We start from the raw sequence: 18,952 nt of genomic DNA on the forward strand, positions 1-18,952 counted from the left end.
ACTGCTTCTCTTGCTGTATCTCATCTTATCCCAAAGTTAGCGAGGCCTTCAACTTAGAGCAAATGCCCACATCTAACTGCAAATTCAAGACAGCCCCTAGCACCTGTTTGAGGGAAATTGTTTTGTTAGATGTAAATAATTACAAGCATTCTATGATTATTGCACGGCAGTACATAGTCCCTATTGGTTAAACAATCACTGTATTGGAACAAAATTCTAACTTGATCTATAACTTGTTATGGTGTAAACAATATAACAAATATGAAGTCAATATCTTCAAGCATGACAATTTTTTTTTTTGAAAACTGATTATTTAAGTGCATTTTCCAAGTTATAAGACCATAACTCTTTACAAAATCATCAGATGAGAAAATAATTAAAATTTGATCTGTTACATGTCATGTTAAAACAATACAACACATATCAAATCAATATCATCAGGCATATAGAAAAAAAGTGTAGAAAACTGACTAGGCAGTTTGACTGATGGACAGACGGAAGGACAGAGTGCAAACCTAAATTCCCCCTCTACTTCCATCGATATCAGTAGGGAACTAAAATTAGAAGATGTGGTATGAGTGTCGATGAGACAACTCGCCATTCAAGTCAAAATATATAAAAAGCTAACAATTATAGGTAAAAGTTCAAAATGTACAGCCTTTAACAAAGGACATTGGCCAACACTGAACAGCAAGCTATAAAGGCCTTAGGGCTCCAAAATGACTAGTGTAAAACAATTGAAACAGGAAAACAAACTGTCTAATCTTTTGTAAAAACAAGAAACATCTATGAACCACACCAACAAAGGACAACCACTGAACAACAGCCTCCTGACTTAGATCAGGTACCTAAAATGCAACGGGTTTAAATTGGCACCAACCTTCACCCTTACCTGAGACAGTTGTTTATCATTACATCTTAAAAAGACACACTACAAAATCTCAATTGAAATGTCTTAACTCAATTAAAAAGACATTTAAACAAAATTAAGGGGGTTCGCGGGTCTAAATCATTTATATAGGATTTCTCTATATTTTTCTATAAATGAACTTTATCTTATAGTTGATAGAAAAATAAAATAAAAAAGTGGGGTCACCGTTCATTTGCGCCCACAATCTGCCTTCGAAAGAAGCATACATTTTTGTAAAGGTGGGTTTTTTCTGTTGAAGTAATAGGAGAAATAAAGGTAATATCGAAATAAAAAAAGGAAATTTATTACAGAAATCGCTCAAATTTTACAATAATTTAGTTTAAGTACAGCTTATATGGAAATCATATTAAAAAATATAGGTCACCGATGAGTTGAAAAAGATATTTCAATTTAAAGCCAAAAAATGGCATTTTTCCACATAAGGGAGATAATTTGGATATTTTTCAATGATGTATACATTTTAAAAGTCATCTGGGGCCAACACGAATTGTTTCTTTTGAATGATTTTTGTACCATATGATAAAGTAACAACTACAAAAGGTAACAAATAAAATTTGAAATGAAAAACAAATGTTTATTTTTTTTCTGAATTTTTTATACCCTCGAGCCTCCTTAAGTAATTAAACACTAAACAAATACTTTTGTCTAACACCATTTCAATACAATATTGAAATGTAGATGCCTATATAACATCAGAGGTTTACAAGTTTGAATAAGTAATTATTGTTATTGAGAGTACTGTCAATTCTTTGGAGTATAACTTTCTAGTTGGGTGTTGTAATCTTCCAGAAATGTGATTATTTTCATAAACCTGAGCAATTAGGAAAGTCATTATTTCAGCAATAGAATCTGTCACTGAATAATGAATCATATTTTGGTGACAGATAAAATATATTGATTGATTGGACTGGTTGCTTAAATGTCAAGTGGTCAGATAAAATATAGATTTTAATTGAGATGAATGAATATTAATGTATTTAACAGCATTCCAAATATCATTGAACTATTGTGAGTATTACTGAATATTTGACCAATGTAAAGATATCACTGGAATATGACTGAGGAAGCAGGGTTTCATAAACTGATTACAGTTGAGATGTTGGAATGCTTACACAACTGTTTAAAATTTACAAATTGTCAATATTGATTTATTTTGATGTGGATATAAGAAAAAACTTTTCCGCAGACCAGGTGGTCTTTTTAATAAATTTGGAGACTGGTGTTGATGGCAGATCTTTTTTTTGTTTCAGTTTTTTTTTTACAGCTTTATTATAAACTTTAATTGACATACATGTATTGTATTGTCAAAGACGGTATATGATGCCCTCTAGATGTCTTTTGGTTAATGTAATTGTTCAATTGTTTACTTGTTGATTTATATCCAACATATTCTTTTATGTATTCTATATATTATATATAAAAAAGAAGATGTGGTATGATTGCCAATGAGACAACTCTCCACAAGAGACCAAAATGACACAGAAATAAACAACTATAGGTCACTGTACGGCCTTCAACAATATATAATGTATTCACAACTATGTACGACACATAACAGTATGATTTTTGTTTCCCACAAGTTTTGTTGCAGGGGAGATAACTGCAAAATTCATTGAAAACTAGACAAAAAGTAAACAATTTATAACAAAGCTTAAAACAATTACATGTACAGATATAATACCCATTTCATAAACATTATTTTTATCAATTCAATAAAATAATAATTTTTAGTAACAAGAAATAAACTCTAATGTTCTGTCAAAAAAGCTTCCAACTGGTCAAGTACTACATTTATCACATTCGTCAAGAATAAAATGCTGAGTTAAACTTTCTCTTCATCTCATCAGGTACATTTTTCTGTCCATAGGGACACTGAAAAATAAAGGTTTAAACAACTTTAACAAAACTTATAACTTTTCCATCTTTTTACAAACACTAAAGATGAATACATCTATTATATCAACAAACAGATATCAATGTTTCTAGTATATTTTTTTATATTTTTATGCCTCACCTACAACAATAGATGGGCATTGTGCATCCGTCAGTCTGTCCCACTTCAGGTTAAAGTTTTTGGTCAAGTTAGTTTTTGATGAAGTTGAAAACAACTTGAATCTTAGTAAACATGTTCACTATGATATGATCTTTTAAATTCAAATGCCAAATGAGAGCCCAATTTTTGCCGTCCACTGAACATAGTAAACGATAGTGCCGATGGGGTTTCTGTGTACTATGGACACATTCTTGTTTAATTTTATTTTTTTTACAGTGTTGTGCAACATATCATATATGAAAAAAGCTATAAATGAATGATACGTTTCCACAGATTATTTATAAAATCACAAATGCAAATTGCCCAGTAATCAATAAGAACGGGACCAAAACCAATCCCATACTCCCATGACTACTATGAATTCCAAAGAACTTGTAAGGGCACCTAAGTCAAATGTTCTTAAATTTCATAATAATTTCTTAATTTATCAAAGAGAATTTAAGAAAGTTGTGTGACAAAGCATAGCAGTTACAGTACCCAATCACTACTGAGCTGATGACGCTCAAATGTATACAGTGAAACCTGACTTAATTGAATCCTGTATAAACCGAAAACCTGTATAAACCAAACATGTTAGTAAGCACCGTCATATCATATAATGTGCGTTGTGAACCTGATAAAACCGAAAATCGGCCAAAACCGAACAAAATCTTCAGTCCCAAAGAGGTTCGGTTTAAACAGGTTTCACTGTATATGTATTTTGCTATTTTGTTTAGGTCTCTGTTGGTCACATAGTTCCTCATGAGTTGGGAGTATGTATGCATCCTTGCATTTCACATATAAGGTTTAAAACGTCCCTAATGAAGATTACTTGAGAAAAGCACTTCATACCAACCAAAGTGTTATTTTCATTTATTGATTTTTCAAGAAAATTTGAGAACAGATATATGTATCTCATTAATACATTCCTCACAATAATTTTTTAAATTAAAAAGTTGAACTGAGTGGAGGGATTGTGGAACAAGTGTTAGTAAAACTGCATTAAGAAATTATCTTTTCCTGTCTTTCAGTTAAATATTTAGGTCTTAACATAGATGTCTATAGATGTTTTAAAAAGAAGGTAAACAGTAGATCAAATAAGGGTGCAGACAAAGATTTTTCAAGAATAGGAGTACCGATATAACATACACAGTGAGGACAAAGTATTTTTTAGCATAGGGGTAAGTATAACATACATGTCTGCAAGCATTTCCACAACAATCTCCTCTAGTTACATGTGATAATCTGGTCATAACCATATAGCCTGTTCCTGGATCTGTGTAGGACATTTGTTGATTCTGAAACGAAACTGTATAATTAAATTGGTTGTATAACCATTTTTAATGACATGTTCTACAGCAATCACTAATTCCCCAAAAGTATGTTCTTTCCTTCATCCTGAAAAAATAATCATTATATTCCTGAGTTCTGATGTCTGGTGTTTTTTTTACATTATCACTATTTTACGAATTTTTCCTTTGATCTTACTGACTGATAAGTACCGATTATCAGGTTATCTGCATGTTGATATCGTAAAATATCAGCTGCGAGACATAATATGAAGCTTTTTGTCATATAATGTCAAGCAGCTGATATTTTACAATATCAATATGCAGATAATCTGATAATCGATTTATCGGGCTATATTTGCGTGTTTCAGAAGTGTTTTCTTTGTTTCACCAGCACACAAAAGATGACTTGATAAGTTTGAGTCAAAGTTATTAACGTCGGTTCAAACATTATGACGTCGCTGATATGTCCGGGTCAAAGTTATTAAGGCCGGGTCAACGTATTTGACGTCACAAAGACATGATACGGAATAATATTAAGAGCTGAACAGAGTGATATAGACAGTGGGACGACCGATAATTTTCTTTCTTAGCACAGTAGAGTCATATGAAAAAGTATCACTAGAAACTAAGGACACATGTGGTGTGGTCAATGAAATTAACAACGTCGTCATAGGTAAAATAGTGAAAAAGACAATTGACATATAATATTAAAAAGCATGACAGAGTAACTGAGTGACCTGAGATGTTTTAAAATGTCGCAAAAATAACATTGCATAAAATTTAGCAGAAAACTATATGCTTCTTTATCAATTATTATAATAAGAGTAAAATACACAAAAGCAAACATAACTGATTGCATTCAGGCTCTTGAAAATCACTCATTTTGTTAATTTATTGTTATTTGATCTACAGGAAACTGGAGATGACTGCTTCCTGACTTCTTACTATTATATAATAAATGTAAAATAAAAGTGCAAATCTCACAACTAAAAAATCAGGAAACGTTTAAGATTTTCACTTTCCTTAAATAAATAGCTACTCTACTTTATACAAATAAAGTACTTGATAATGTAAATTTCTAACAACTGAAAAAAAAAATGTAAAATAAAAATCACTGAAAAACCACATAAATGGAAAAAGACAAAATATGAGTTGACATTGTTAAGATCTATGTTATACTGATAAATATTATATCAAGTAGAATGTAACTACACAAAATGTATTCTATATTGTAAGCTATACAGCATTTCTCAGTTCAAATATAAATGTAACACTTTCAAGCATCCTGACTTCCTCGTAGAATGCCCTTCCACCTTCATGCATATGATTGGATGATAGGCTTACATACTGCACAAACTTATTTTGCTTTGATTGCGCAATAAGTAAAACTTGAATATAACCAGCATTGTCTGCTTAAAAAACCAGTCATAGTTATGATGTTGTCTAATTTTCTTTAACTTAGGGTTTTTTTGGGGGTCAATTTAGGCATTAGTGTCTTCTTTCCTTTTAACAAAGTTTAAGGAAAAAAAACAAAAAGCTTTAAAACTAAAATATATTATTATCATTTGTGTAGGGGGGAATAAATTCTAACTACTGTGCATTCATGTTAGTTTTCCTTCATCAATGAAAATTGGTACCCACGAAAATAAATATATCCACAGTATTATTTATTGTGGAATTTGTTGGTTAATGGTTAACTAGGAATCTAAATAGTCATGTATACATGTATATACTAACCCTTACAGCTTCTACATGTTTTCTATGAATTTTGACATCCTGAGCAGTAAGTTTAGTATAATCCACTAAAGCTTCCCAAGAGAATGTTTCAGCCTCACTTTCACTAACATTGTTTGTTTTTGTCTTTACTTTGTCACTGTATTGTCTGACACACTTTCCACAGACATATGGATGTAACTGTCTTAATGACTTTCTAGCTGTTGCCACACTGAGAAGATGTGCAAGATTTGACATCAATGGACTTCCAAAAATTAGACATGTCATTCTTGTCTGAAAAAAAGAAGTGTCACAAATTTTATATGAACTTCAAAACAGTCAAAGTTAGGAGCCTGTAATTGAGTGGTTGATGTTTTGTTGCTGTTTCTCATATTTGTTTTTTGTTCTTGTGTTGTTCTGTTACATCACAATGCCAGGTTAGGAGATGGTTGGTGCCTTCAAACATGTTTAACCCCGTGACATTCTGTATGTGCTTGTCCCAAGTCACAAGCCTGTAAATCAGTGGTTGTTGTTTGTTGCTGTACAACATATTTGTTATTAATCATTGTTTGGTACATAAATCAGCTGTTTGTTTTCTCATAAATTGAAATATTTTACACTGTCATTTCAGCACCTTAAGCTGACAATGCGATTGTGGGTTTTGCTAATTTTCAAGCGTGTAAGATGAACTATTTATTTGGTCTCTGGTGGAGATTTGTCACATTGGCAATCCTATCACATCTTCTTATTTTTATAATAGGCCTGAAATTATTTTTTTTGTCTATAGTTAAATTACTTGTACACTCCAAAGACAAAGCAAAGTTTGTGAACTTTGCATATAGAATACAGAATTACCATATTACATTTAACTTTAAAATTGTAAAATTCTTTTACATTTTTTTTATATCAATTACACAAAAGATATACAGGTAGTTTTAATATTCTTAACTCTAAAGGGGACTTTTGTTTAAGTTTCATACATTTATACACTTATACAAATAACTTACCATATTCAATTAAAAACTAACTCATAAAAAATCCAACAAAGGGAGATAATTCATAAATTTTCATTTAGAATAAGTAGAGTCGACACATTATGTAAAAAAAGGAAATAACTCATCCTTTTCAAATATCATATATTGTGCCTGCAATGCAATTTCAATTGGAAAATTATCCTCATTCCCATTATTTAAAATATTGTACTTAAAGAGCCTATTCCAGATTTTGTGAGTCATCTAGGATTGTTATTTGCATAGTGGTTACTGTCATGACTGTTATAGTCATTCTAAAAAGGCTGTTTGAAAATAAGTTGTAAATCTGGAGATAAATTCCAGGTACATGTACTTAAAAAAAACCATAAGGAATGTCAAAAAGTAGTTGTATCATATTTAAATGTTTTACGTTATTTGGAGAACTGAGTTTTAGTAGCAAAATCTTTGTTGATTCATTTCTTTAATAAATTCATTCACACTTTTATAGACTTTTGACAATTTAGAGCTTTACATATTTCATAAAAGAGTCACTTTTGACCATCTTTCATTGACCAAATATGCAGCGTCATACATGAATACGGGTTTCAAAACTTGTAAAACTTGTCAGATTTAGTATCAATGCAAAATTATCGTTATGAATTTCTTATATGAGATTTCTTCAAAATTAATAAATTCACACTCATGACACTTGAGTTTAATCAGTGAAGTTTCTCTTCCAATCAAGGATCAGTTGAAGATCCAGGATTTTGAAAAAGGAGGGCTGCAGAGGCAATGTTAGGTGTAGGACTTGTAAAAAGTTTGTGAATTTACTATATCTATTACTCATAAGGGGAGTCTGGGTCTCTCACCCTTCCCTTAAATCTGCTTTTGAATTATGATTCCACAATGCAATGATATTGTGATTTTTAATGCCTCTATGGAGTCAGTGTGAACCAATGCTCCTTGTTGAAAGGGTTTACTTTGAAGACCTATAATTGTTAGCTTGGATGGAGAGTTGTCTTATTGACATTCATACCACATCTTCTTTTTTAAATGTCTATTCTATATTTATTAAGTAATAGAAAATTATCTTTGGACTGTTAATGAACTATATTATACCTAACTTCTGAAGCATAATAAATGTTATGTCATAACAACATTCCATTTAATACATGTTAATAAATTTGTCATTTAAAATATTGAGTGGCCTTCAGCTAGAACAAATACTTGAAGGGACTTGAAACTTCTAGCAGTAATTGACAATAACTTGAATTTCCAAAGCCCAAGGGCTATGTATTTATTTGTAACTTTTGATCCTCACTACATAAAATTATTCTGTAAATTATGTCTGAAACATTGTCAAAGATCAATTATTATGAATTAATCAGATATATTTTTTAAAGAAAAAAATTGGTGAACTACTAAATTGTCTAAAAAAATAAATAGCATAAAGACCTATGAGCTATGGTTTTGCAGCTACAAAATGTATCTACAGGCTACACTAATTTTTCTTCAACGTGTTCAACATGTTCAATGTCATACAATTTCTATCGATGCTAAATTACAATCCTCATAAGAGGAGTTAGAAAAACAGTTATATTCTTATTTACATGTCCCTTTATTATTTGGTCCCATTCTAAGATTACAATAGCACATATTAAAAGTTATAGGTATCTCAGCCCCAGTCTTCAGAGATCTTCACTCATTCAGTTCTTTTTAACATTTCGTATTAATGACAATCATGTTGATCAGTTTGACTGTTTCAAAAAGATTAATATTGTAACTTTATTCAATTTACATAAAAAAAGAAAAAACATGGGAGAGAGAGACCAATTATACTTTTCTATTTCTATCTGCATTTTCCTAAAAACTCTCTTGTGTACATCAAATAGCCTTGACCTTCATCTTTGGATCTTTCATTAATCAGAAGTTGACGTCCGAGAAACCCGAATAGAAGATTATGGAGGACTGCCCACAACTTCCCGTCTGAGTTCTGATAATTTTGATCCTGTTTCTTAACTATGGACCAAAATACAAACCCATAGAGATGTACAATTAAACACTTCGTGCACAAGACAGTAACACACTGTATAATGGGGTCAAGAATAAGGTTATTTTTTGCCATTAGTATTTTTATTTGTATCCGTCAGGATGTCACCCTATCATGATTGTATTTTTGATTTATTAATGTTATTGCAATGGGATTTGTCCCAACAGTGTGAATGCGGCTACATTATTTTGTATTTTATATTATATTATGTACACTAGACAAAGCTTATTAGTTATTTCATACCCAAAATTTACCATTTCAAAGTTTTACACTATAAAAGTATGTACCTGGTACCTAGTACATGTACCACAATTTGTGTAAGTCAACTTTCATATTATCAATTTTGTGTCATATAATGGGTCAACTGCATGTATATCGTTTCATACCTAAAACATGTTTACTATTTCAAACGAATCCATGATATATCAGCCTATTACAAACTGGGACTATAACAAACTCGGCCTTTAACATAGCTTATTGCCTTCACAAAATCTGACTATAACAAACTCTGACTATACCAAACTCGGACTACTAGAAGAATGTATATTAAAGTATGATGTTTGATGTTGTTTTCTTTATTTCGTGGTCTAGTGGTTAAGACCGATGGCTACAGTGCTGAAGGTCCCGAGTTCGATTCTCACTCAGGGTGCTAATAATATCATTACATTAGAAGGGTAATTTTCACGCTCTCACACATATCTCTGGTACCTAGACCGGAGTTTAAACTAGAATGGGTACTTTGGAGGCCTCGGTTGGTCAAAGTTGTCCCCTTCTTTGACCTGGAGATCAATCTTCTGATATCTCTCTGGTTTGTCTGTTTCCACCGAGTGGCCCGGTGGTTTTCTCCAAGGACTTTGGCTTCCTCCGCCATAATAACAGACTTCCCGGTGTCCTAGCACTCCCTTTGTATTGGGTGGGGATTGATTGTCCTTGTAAAAATAATTGTCGTATAAATATATGTAAGTGACATGTACACATCTCCATTAATCCCGATAGGGAGTGTACATGGATGCCACTGTACCCTCACAGCTTTAGAGGGGTTCTTGGGATATTGAGGCATTTACCAGTACATACATGTACACACATTTCGAAATTAATTATCAATACTTCATTTGAAATTAATTAATTAAATAATTTATTTTGTATATTTTTGAAGCAAGTTTTGTCTTTTATGTATTATTATTTGTAATAGTGTCCCTCTCAAAATAAGCTATCTGACATATACATGTACATTATTATTCTAATACATTTCTATATAGAATCCTATTATTTTTTGAAAAATATTTATCATATTCTCTTTAATTCGTATGTATGTTTAATTTATATACCGTAAAGTTTTTTTTTTTAAAGTAAGAAAAAAATCCATTGAATTTTTAACCGGATTTTTGTGACAAAAATGACGGTTATTGATTTGGGGATGCTCGACGGGCGGCCGGGCGGGCGGCAATCAAATGTTGTCCGTGCATTAACTCATGAACCGTTCGGCCAAAGCTTTTAAAATTTTAATATGTTGTTACTGACAACTAAATGAAGGTCAAGTTCAATAATGGCGATTTTGACTTTTACCTATCAGGAGTTATGGTTCTTGAAAGATTGAAAAATGGAGTTTTCAGTCGTGTCCGTGCATTTACGCATGAACTGTTCTACCAAAGCTTCCCAAATTTTAATATGTTGTTACTGATGACAAAATGGAGGTCAAGTTAAATAATGACGATTTTGACTTTTACCGTTCAGGAGTTATGGTTTTTGAAAGATTGAAAAATCGAGTTTCCAGTTGTGTCCGTGCATTTATGCATGAACTGTTCTACCAAAGCTTCCCAAATTTTAATATGTTGTAACTGATGACAAAATAGAAGTCAAGTTCAATAATGACGATTTTGACCTTTACCGTTCAGGAGTTATATATGGTTCTTGAAAGATTGAAAAATGGTGTTTCCAGTCGTGTCCGTGCATTTTATCATGAACCATTCAACCAAAGCTTTTGAAATTTTTATATGTTGTTACTGATGACAAAATAGAGGTCAAGTTCAATAATGACGATTTTGACTTTTACCGTTCAGGCGTTATGGTTCTTGAAAGATTGTAAAATGGTGTTTCCATTCACGTTGTTGCATTTACTCATGAACCATTCAATCTAAGATTTCAAATTTTAATATGTTGATACTGATGACAAAATGGAGGTCAAATTTGATATTGACGATTTTCACTTTCACCATTCATCAGTAATGGTTCTTGTGATATTGCCAGGACACAAATAAATATTAATAAATCCGGTTTGCTGTCGTTGTGACAGCCTCTTGTCTAATCTTAGTCCGAGTTTGTCAATATATTTCTGCATACAAATAATGGTAGGCCCAGTTTGTGATGGTCCGAGTTTGTTATAGGCTGATTTTGTGATAGGCTGATTTTGTTTTAGTCTGAGTTATCCAGCAGCGTTTCAAACTACTTTCTTTTGAACTTTATACAGGTTGGGTACATCACACCTAATGGGGCTTTTCTCATTATTGAAGGTGGTACCTAAAGATTTTAATTTCTGTTTCATTTGGTCTCATAAAGAGTTGTTTCATTGGAAATCATACCATATTTTGTTTTTATATTCCCCAAATGAGTAACAGTTCCTCATTTTGACTTTTTGTAATATTGTTTGTCTTACATGTAAGCTTGGTAACCTCAGAAAGATACATTGCAATATTGAAATTGCAGCTACATTAATTTAAGTTAAGAAATTGTATAATTCCATTGTTTTCTCTAGACATTTTATGGGTAAAGATTGCATGAAATGCAATCAAAACCCTATGTCACTGGCTTGATACAGATATATTTTTTTATAAATTTCCTGTTAACAAAAGTTTAAAATTTTCGAAAAACTAAGGATTTTCTTATTCCAGGCATCGTTTCCTTAACCGTATTTAGCACAACTTTTTGGAATTTTGGATCCTCAATGCTCTTCAACTTTGTTATTGTTTGGCTTATAAATATTTTGATATGAGCGTCACTGATGAGTCTTGTGTAGACGAAACGCGCGCCTGGCGTACTAAATTATAATCCTGGTACCTTTGATAACTATATATAAATCTTCCAAGGTTGATTACAAACAATGTATATATATATTACTACTTTTGAGATACACAAAATATAGTGTATTGATTATTACATTCTTATTGAAAGTTTAATTAATTTGAAACATCCTATCAGTGAATATTTCAATTAATATAATCATGAAATATATTCTCAGATTTTCAAGTAAGGCCAAAAAAAAATATATGCCTGTTTAAGGTTACATGCTTAAAAAAATAGGGTAGGTAGGTCGGTATTTCCATTTTATATTTTGTGATATAATTTTGAGTCCTGCCTTTTCGTCTTGTTGTGGTCCAAGTTGATCATGGGCCGAGTTTACCTGTATTTGATATGATTGGATTATTTCCCTATGTTATTGGTAGGGAAAAAATGGCGGCAAAGTGGTTATTTAATTACACGAGTCGCGAATTTCCTTCAAACAGCTATCATATTCACGATTGTGAACATTGGGATGTATCAGACAATTAATTTATATAATTGGCAACACTAACTTCACTTTTGACACAAGTTCAGTTTATTTTTCACTTTACGACAGAAATAAAATGACTTATGGTCGGCGATCAAAAATAGGGACGGTCGGGTAACATACATTTTTTTTTGGCCTAATAAAATGATGTCATACTTGCCAAGAAGATTTCATAACTTTTTCAAGGTGCAGTAATCAAAATAATTATATCTGTTCTAAAAATATCAATGATATCATTGTAATAACATGAATAAGGTGATCTCTAAAATTTGAGTTATCTTCCCTGGTCAACAATTGTAGTTTAATCAGGTACTACCAATGCTTTATACAATGAAATGTTTAATTTATCTGCCTACAAATAAATTAAAGCATTATCTCTTACAAGCACTTTGATCATGTTGATTGAAAGGAAATGAAAGGTGGGGATTGACTGAAAGGATGGTGGTCATACATGTTGATTAGGAGATATAATCTATCCATGTACTGTAAATTCAGAAATTATTGTGTGCATTTATTATGTTTAAATTTATTATTGCGATTTTGTCACCTTAAGACTAAAATGCTATTTTAATTTTTGCGATATTGAGAAAAATCCTGTTAATTTCATATACAAAATTTCAAAATGCGAGTTTAAATTATTGCAATTATAACCCTGTCACATTTTTCGCAATTAAAAAAAACATCGCAATAATTTCTGAATTTACAGTAACTGTGAATTAAAATTAAACCTGTATTATATTCTTTTGCAGAGAGAATCCAGAAAAGCTGTTTGAAGTTTTCTTAGAGATAGCGAAACCAGAAAATGATGATGGTAAGATTACATGTCTCACAACTTGTTATCTTTTGTCGAAGAAGAGATAACAAATTACCATTTCCTTGCATGACAATTGTTTTAGTCAGTACATGTACAACTGACCACACCTACAATGTACTACAAACACATCACTCCTCTGAAAAAAATTATGATTAAAAATAAAATACTGTTTACATACTGTATGTATAATATTTGATATAAGACAACTGGCGAAGCGGTTACTGACTTGAGACAAGAACCTGAAAAAGTGACTGGGCTTAGATAGAAGTTTGAGATTTCAATATCCTCCCTATCTCATTTAGTGGAGTAAAAGCTTCTTAAAAGATCAAACAATAACATACAGTTCAGGGAAGACATGTGCACTTGATTATAAAATAACAAATAGATAACAAACATGACAAATACAAAATGATTTGAAAGTCTGTTTTTTGGAAGAGACTAGAGGAGATGATCGTTATGGTCTTTTGTTCTATCTGCTATTTTTAGTAATTCATGTCATCTTTTTTATAAATCATCATCATAGAATTTTAAAAGAATAGAAATTGAGAATGTGTCAAAGTGACAGAAACCAGACTTAAGAGCAGAAGACAAAACTTTCAAGGCCACCAATAACATGAATAAGTCTTCAACACAGTGAGAAAATCCCACCCGCACCCTTAGGTGGGCTGGTCCCTTTAAGGCTTCACAATTAATGTATGCTATTTTAGCAAAATGTATGCCACACTTACATGTAACTCTGAAATTATAAATGAACCAACGTAAAAAAAAGAAACCACACAAAAGACACACAACACTTACCAAGACTGGATTTTCCCGACTTAAATGTAGGTCAAATGCAAACATGTTTTGAGAGATCTCAACCCTTCCCTTTACCTCTAGATAACGTGGAATAAACAAACACAATGCAATATGCACAGAAAAACTCAGCTTAGTTTGATGTAAGGATATGTTACAGAAGAAAATAAGCAAAATGAAAATGATCAACATAAATAAATTAAGGACTACTATCAGTTACTGTAGATTCAATAATATTGGTTGGATACCAATTTTTATGGATTTCATGGGTACCAGGGAACCACAAATTTAAATGTTGAACATGTTCAACGAATAACAAATTTTCTTAAAGTCATATGAAACCTCAAATTAAAAAAAAATATGCATCTGTTTTTTATAACTAAATGGATAGTTTTCATTATAAAACTTTTGTACATATACTTTTTTCTGAGGAAAATTCTTTAATTTGTCCACATTTAGAAGAAGTTTACTTATTTTTAATTGCTTGCTTCCAGGAAGCAATTCGCCGACATATTTTCCGTATGCATAGTGACCTGAGCGTAACCCTCCTCGTAAAAATCCGGTGATCGCAATACGCATGAATCTGTCATTAAAATAAACAATTATCTGATTGTACATGTTAAGCACGTGCTAAATACCCATGCTTTTTGTTATTTATTTACTATAAGGTGACAATCGGTAAACTTCGGCTTCAAAACACGGCATTTAATGAGCAGCCATATTTGTTAAATCATAACAGACAGAGAGAAAAAAAATTGACGATTATACGATATATTTGTGTAAATAATGATAAAATCGTGCACAGAGGACTTAGTTTGTGATATATACATGCATTGGTTCAAGAATTGGAAAAACATTATTTTTCACCACTCACTCTTTTCATATTACTTTAAGGAATGTATACAGACTTTGCAAAAAACAACTAAATTAGATATCCACAAAAACTAAATCATGAAAAGATGTTGATGACATCACTGTCATATGACAATATAATGTCTATGAGATGATAGACAAAACACTGCCAGCCAATCAGAAGACATGTTACATCTAAAATTAAATTATATGAAAATAAATGAACCCACAGTATATAAGTATGAATTTTAAGTTTGAGCAAAACTGGTGTTTATATATTTAGGCAAGTTAGGGCCAATTTTTCATTCAAATACTAAAACCAATTTCAGAGTCAATTGTTGTTGATGAAGGTGAGTAGTAAATGCATTACCTATATCACATTTATTGTACAATGACAGCTTATTCAAAACACTTCATGCAAAATGACAGTAAATTAATTGCCAATCATATTCCAGGCACTTGATGCAACCTATCACCAAGGACCTGTCTTGTATCTCACTTAGTACCTTTATACAAGAGGCACTTGAGGCAAATATAAATGCATTTTCCTATTATAGTATATATGTTAAATGATATAAAATGAAATTCATGTATACACTTCACTATTAAAGCTAGCATGAATTATCAGGAAGTAAAAACCAATAGTTTTTTATATTTTATGTGAGAAGACCTTAGTATCTTTATGCAAGTCACTTGTTGCATTTCCACATGCATTTACCCATAACAGTATAATATATGAACTAAATTTACTTATACACATCACTGAAGCTAGCATGAACCATCAAGAATAAATAAAACCATAATTGTTGAGATATATATATATATATATATATATATTATGTGAGAACAGATCATATATACATGCACCATTGTGTCAGTATTGAAAAAAAATCCAGATTTTATCTTACATTTCAATCTTTGCCAAACTTTGGACCATTGTTAATGAGGATACCCCTGTTATTAATTACTGCCCAGTGGAATTTTGTCCAGACTAGTGGTTAATACAAGTTTCTTTCAAGACCTTCAATGACCTTTTAATTCAGTAAACTGAATTTAACCTTCACAAAGTTTGATTGTACATGTAAAGTGCTACTGAAACATTAAACACAATACATGCAATATGACCTATATTTTTTGCATGATTGAATGGAGCCAATATCAAAAACCTTTTGACCTTTAAACTATTGGTGTGCAAATTAGTATTCTATTTATTCTTCCTTATTGTGTTTAAATTAATTCTTGGTTCATCAAATTACAAATTTGTAGAAATCCTATGATATTTTGACAGAAGATGATAAAATGATATACATTGCATAGATAGACCTGTATTCAGGAGCAGGAAGTATTTCACGTTTGTTTTGTTGATGAATTTACTAGAAACAAGGAAGTGATATCTTATCATTTAATCAATCTGTTTACCTTACTGACATTGGTATTTATGTGTTCATATAATGGAGTCCAAAACAGTCCCTCTTCAACATGTTCAAATTAACTACTACAATTATTTGAATCTTTTGATAGCTCATTTTTCTCACTTTTCTCAGTTTTTAGGTAGTTGTGAAAATTAGGTGCTAGTTTCAAAGAGTAAAGAATTTTATATTATGATCAGATTTCATAAAAATTACGGACTATTTGGACGTTGGTTGTTGATTGGACTCTTTATTAACTTTTAGAGAATTACATATTTTAATCTTACTTTTTTACTCCATGGACTGAATCTCAGTGCATGAAATAAGCATTTTTTATTTATATCTTTCACGTTATAATACCTATAGTTGTGAAGTTACCAATTTTAGTTTTAACATTTCTTTTTAAAAAAAAAGGGTCAACTTGGTCATGATAGTCAACTCATCAACCAACAAAAGTCTGATTTTTTGGGGGGGTTAGAATTGAATGTCAAATTAAGCACTCATACAAAATATCACATGATAACCATGAACAAGGAACCAAATAGTCACATGATCATGATTTTGATTACATTGGAAACAGTGTTATGATATGATGATAATAGTCCAATGTCCACATGCTAACAAACATAATAATATAATTGTATCATCAACATAAGGAACTTGCAGAGTCTCTATGTCTATGAACTTTGTTGTAGTTTAGTTACCTTAATTTTACCTTTTTCATTTTTCAGAAACTATATTTGTACAGAAATATCCTAGAGATTATAATGATGAGGTTAGTATACATATTAGGAAATAATTGACATGAATCAATTATTTTTTTAACATTATGTAACTTTCCCAGTAGCCATGGGTTCTTGGTTGGTGTCTTTTTAAGGCCTTTGACCTGTCTTTTCAGTGAGGGAACTATTACTGAGGGGCATAAAGGTTAACCTGTGACTGTCAATACGTCTGTACCTCTGACGTTTGTATGTCCTGAAATTGTTTTCCTTTCTCAAACTTAGGTAGCAATACACAGTTAGGAAAAAAACTTAAAATTGACACTCATAATTTTTAAACACCCTCTTTCCCCTCCTGTCTAACAAAGAAGGCTTTATATGTGTGTTATGCATGTATATACTTATAGAAAGAGAATCTTCCATAGATTTGATTTCTAATGGTCATAAGGGTGAAATATAATCCCTCTTGGGTGTAACCATGGCAACAATCTGCATTTCTTAGATACAAAATATAGCAAAAAAGGGGGGTGAACATGTCACAAAAGTCTCCAAAATTTGGTCTAAAGGAAAATTTCAATCAATTACAGTAATACCTTTCCTGAATCCATAGGTTTATATCTATCAAGTGGTCTCAAAAAAATCATATGCTTATCTGCTCGTTTTTCCATAAAATGGAATTGAAAAGATCGAGCGCAAAATCTTTGTTGATAAACACTACAATAATGTATGGACCTATGAACGGTACGGATAGGAAAATACGGACTGTAAATCATATAAATGGCCTATAAAACATGTTAAAAACAATCTTAATGTTCATATAAACCCACTAAGAAGGCTATATTATTCTTCATTTATCTAAAAATCAATTTTATTGTGCAAAAACTTTCATATTTAAAAAATTCACAGGGGCCATAATGCGAAACTAAACTTCTAACTGTGTATTGCTACCTTAAGGATTAACATTTTTTTTCCCAATTCCACTTTAAATGGATTTCTGTTTTCTACTAGCTAAAACGAGCAAATTGGCCTGCTAGTTTTGAAAATCGGTTCAGAAATAAATATTTTATGAAGGTTAGCAGTTGACACTGAAATGCAACAAAAAAGTGATTTTATAAAACATGCCATGTCAAAGTGCATTTTCTCCTTTTTTAGTCAAATTTCTAAAACTATACCTTCTAAGCCTGTCTTTTCTTGTTTAAAAACTTAAATTAACCTTAACAGTAGACAAATTTTACAAGTTAAAGCTATTTTAAAGCTCTAGAATGTCAATTTTGTTGTGTATTACCATACCAAAGCCTTGGTTAAAATTTAGTAAATACTGAATTCATTTATAATAGCGGGAAAAAATTTAGGCTTAATTCATGCTAAATTGTGACTTTATACTTGCTAAAATAATAAATTTTATTTAGTCGCATGAAAAAATATAAAGCGTTCCCTTCTAAGATTTCTACATAACGCACAATCTTCTTTTCCAAGGGGTAGCCAATAAAGTTTCAATTTATGACCGAACCAAGTCTTTGTGTAAAAATGTCTATATTGGTTGCTAAGGACAATAAACAACAAAACTAACATATATTGTCATTCTAAAGGTTGTTTCTCCCTCAGAATTGTATCTATAACCTAGTTATCAATAGATTTGTGGTATGATTTGTCTAAAAAAAGCAATTCTTTGCTTTGTCAAATGCCATAAGGTAGCAATACACAGTTAGGAAAAAAACTTAAAATTGACACTCATAATTTTTAAACACCCTCTTTCCCCTCCTGTCTAACAAAGAAGGCTTTATATGTGTGTTATGCATGTATATACTTATAGAAAGAGAATCTTCCATA

At 31.3% G+C, this 18,952-nt stretch overlaps 2 protein-coding genes across 50 annotated transcripts in view; one reads left to right on the top strand and one right to left on the bottom strand.

Annotated features, from left to right (window-relative positions):
- Positions 1-2,557: 2,557 nt before the first annotated feature.
- LOC139512236 (uncharacterized protein C1orf53-like) lies at positions 2,558-8,881 on the bottom strand. Its single transcript, XM_071299722.1, has 4 exons — positions 8,779-8,881; positions 5,993-6,262; positions 4,160-4,261; positions 2,558-2,803 (listed from the first exon to the last, which is right to left on the bottom strand). The coding sequence occupies exons 2-4, from the start codon at positions 6,254-6,256 to the stop codon at positions 2,735-2,737; spliced, it is 435 nt and encodes a 144-aa protein (XP_071155823.1). The 5' UTR covers positions 6,257-6,262; positions 8,779-8,881; the 3' UTR covers positions 2,558-2,734.
- LOC139512234 (DENN domain-containing protein 1B-like) overlaps positions 8,865-18,952 on the top strand; it is a 49,506-nt gene continuing 39,418 nt past the window's right edge. For 15 of the 49 annotated variants that reach the window (XM_071299709.1, XM_071299695.1, XM_071299708.1 and 12 more), the window contains exons 1-4: positions 8,890-9,049; positions 13,283-13,344; positions 15,324-15,344; positions 17,135-17,178. In XM_071299709.1, the coding sequence (XP_071155810.1) occupies positions 9,033-9,049; positions 13,283-13,344; positions 15,324-15,344; positions 17,135-17,178 (144 nt within the window). In that variant the 5' untranslated portion in view covers positions 8,890-9,032. Of the gene's footprint in view, positions 9,050-13,282; positions 13,345-15,323; positions 15,345-17,134; positions 17,179-18,952 lie in introns of all 49 variants that reach the window. The other 34 variants (XR_011662227.1, XR_011662221.1, XR_011662228.1 and 31 more) reach the window with 6 other exon arrangements.

Source organism: Mytilus edulis, chromosome 2 (genome assembly GCF_963676685.1).
Source record: "Mytilus edulis chromosome 2, xbMytEdul2.2, whole genome shotgun sequence".
NCBI lineage: Eukaryota > Metazoa > Mollusca > Bivalvia > Mytilida > Mytilidae > Mytilus > Mytilus edulis.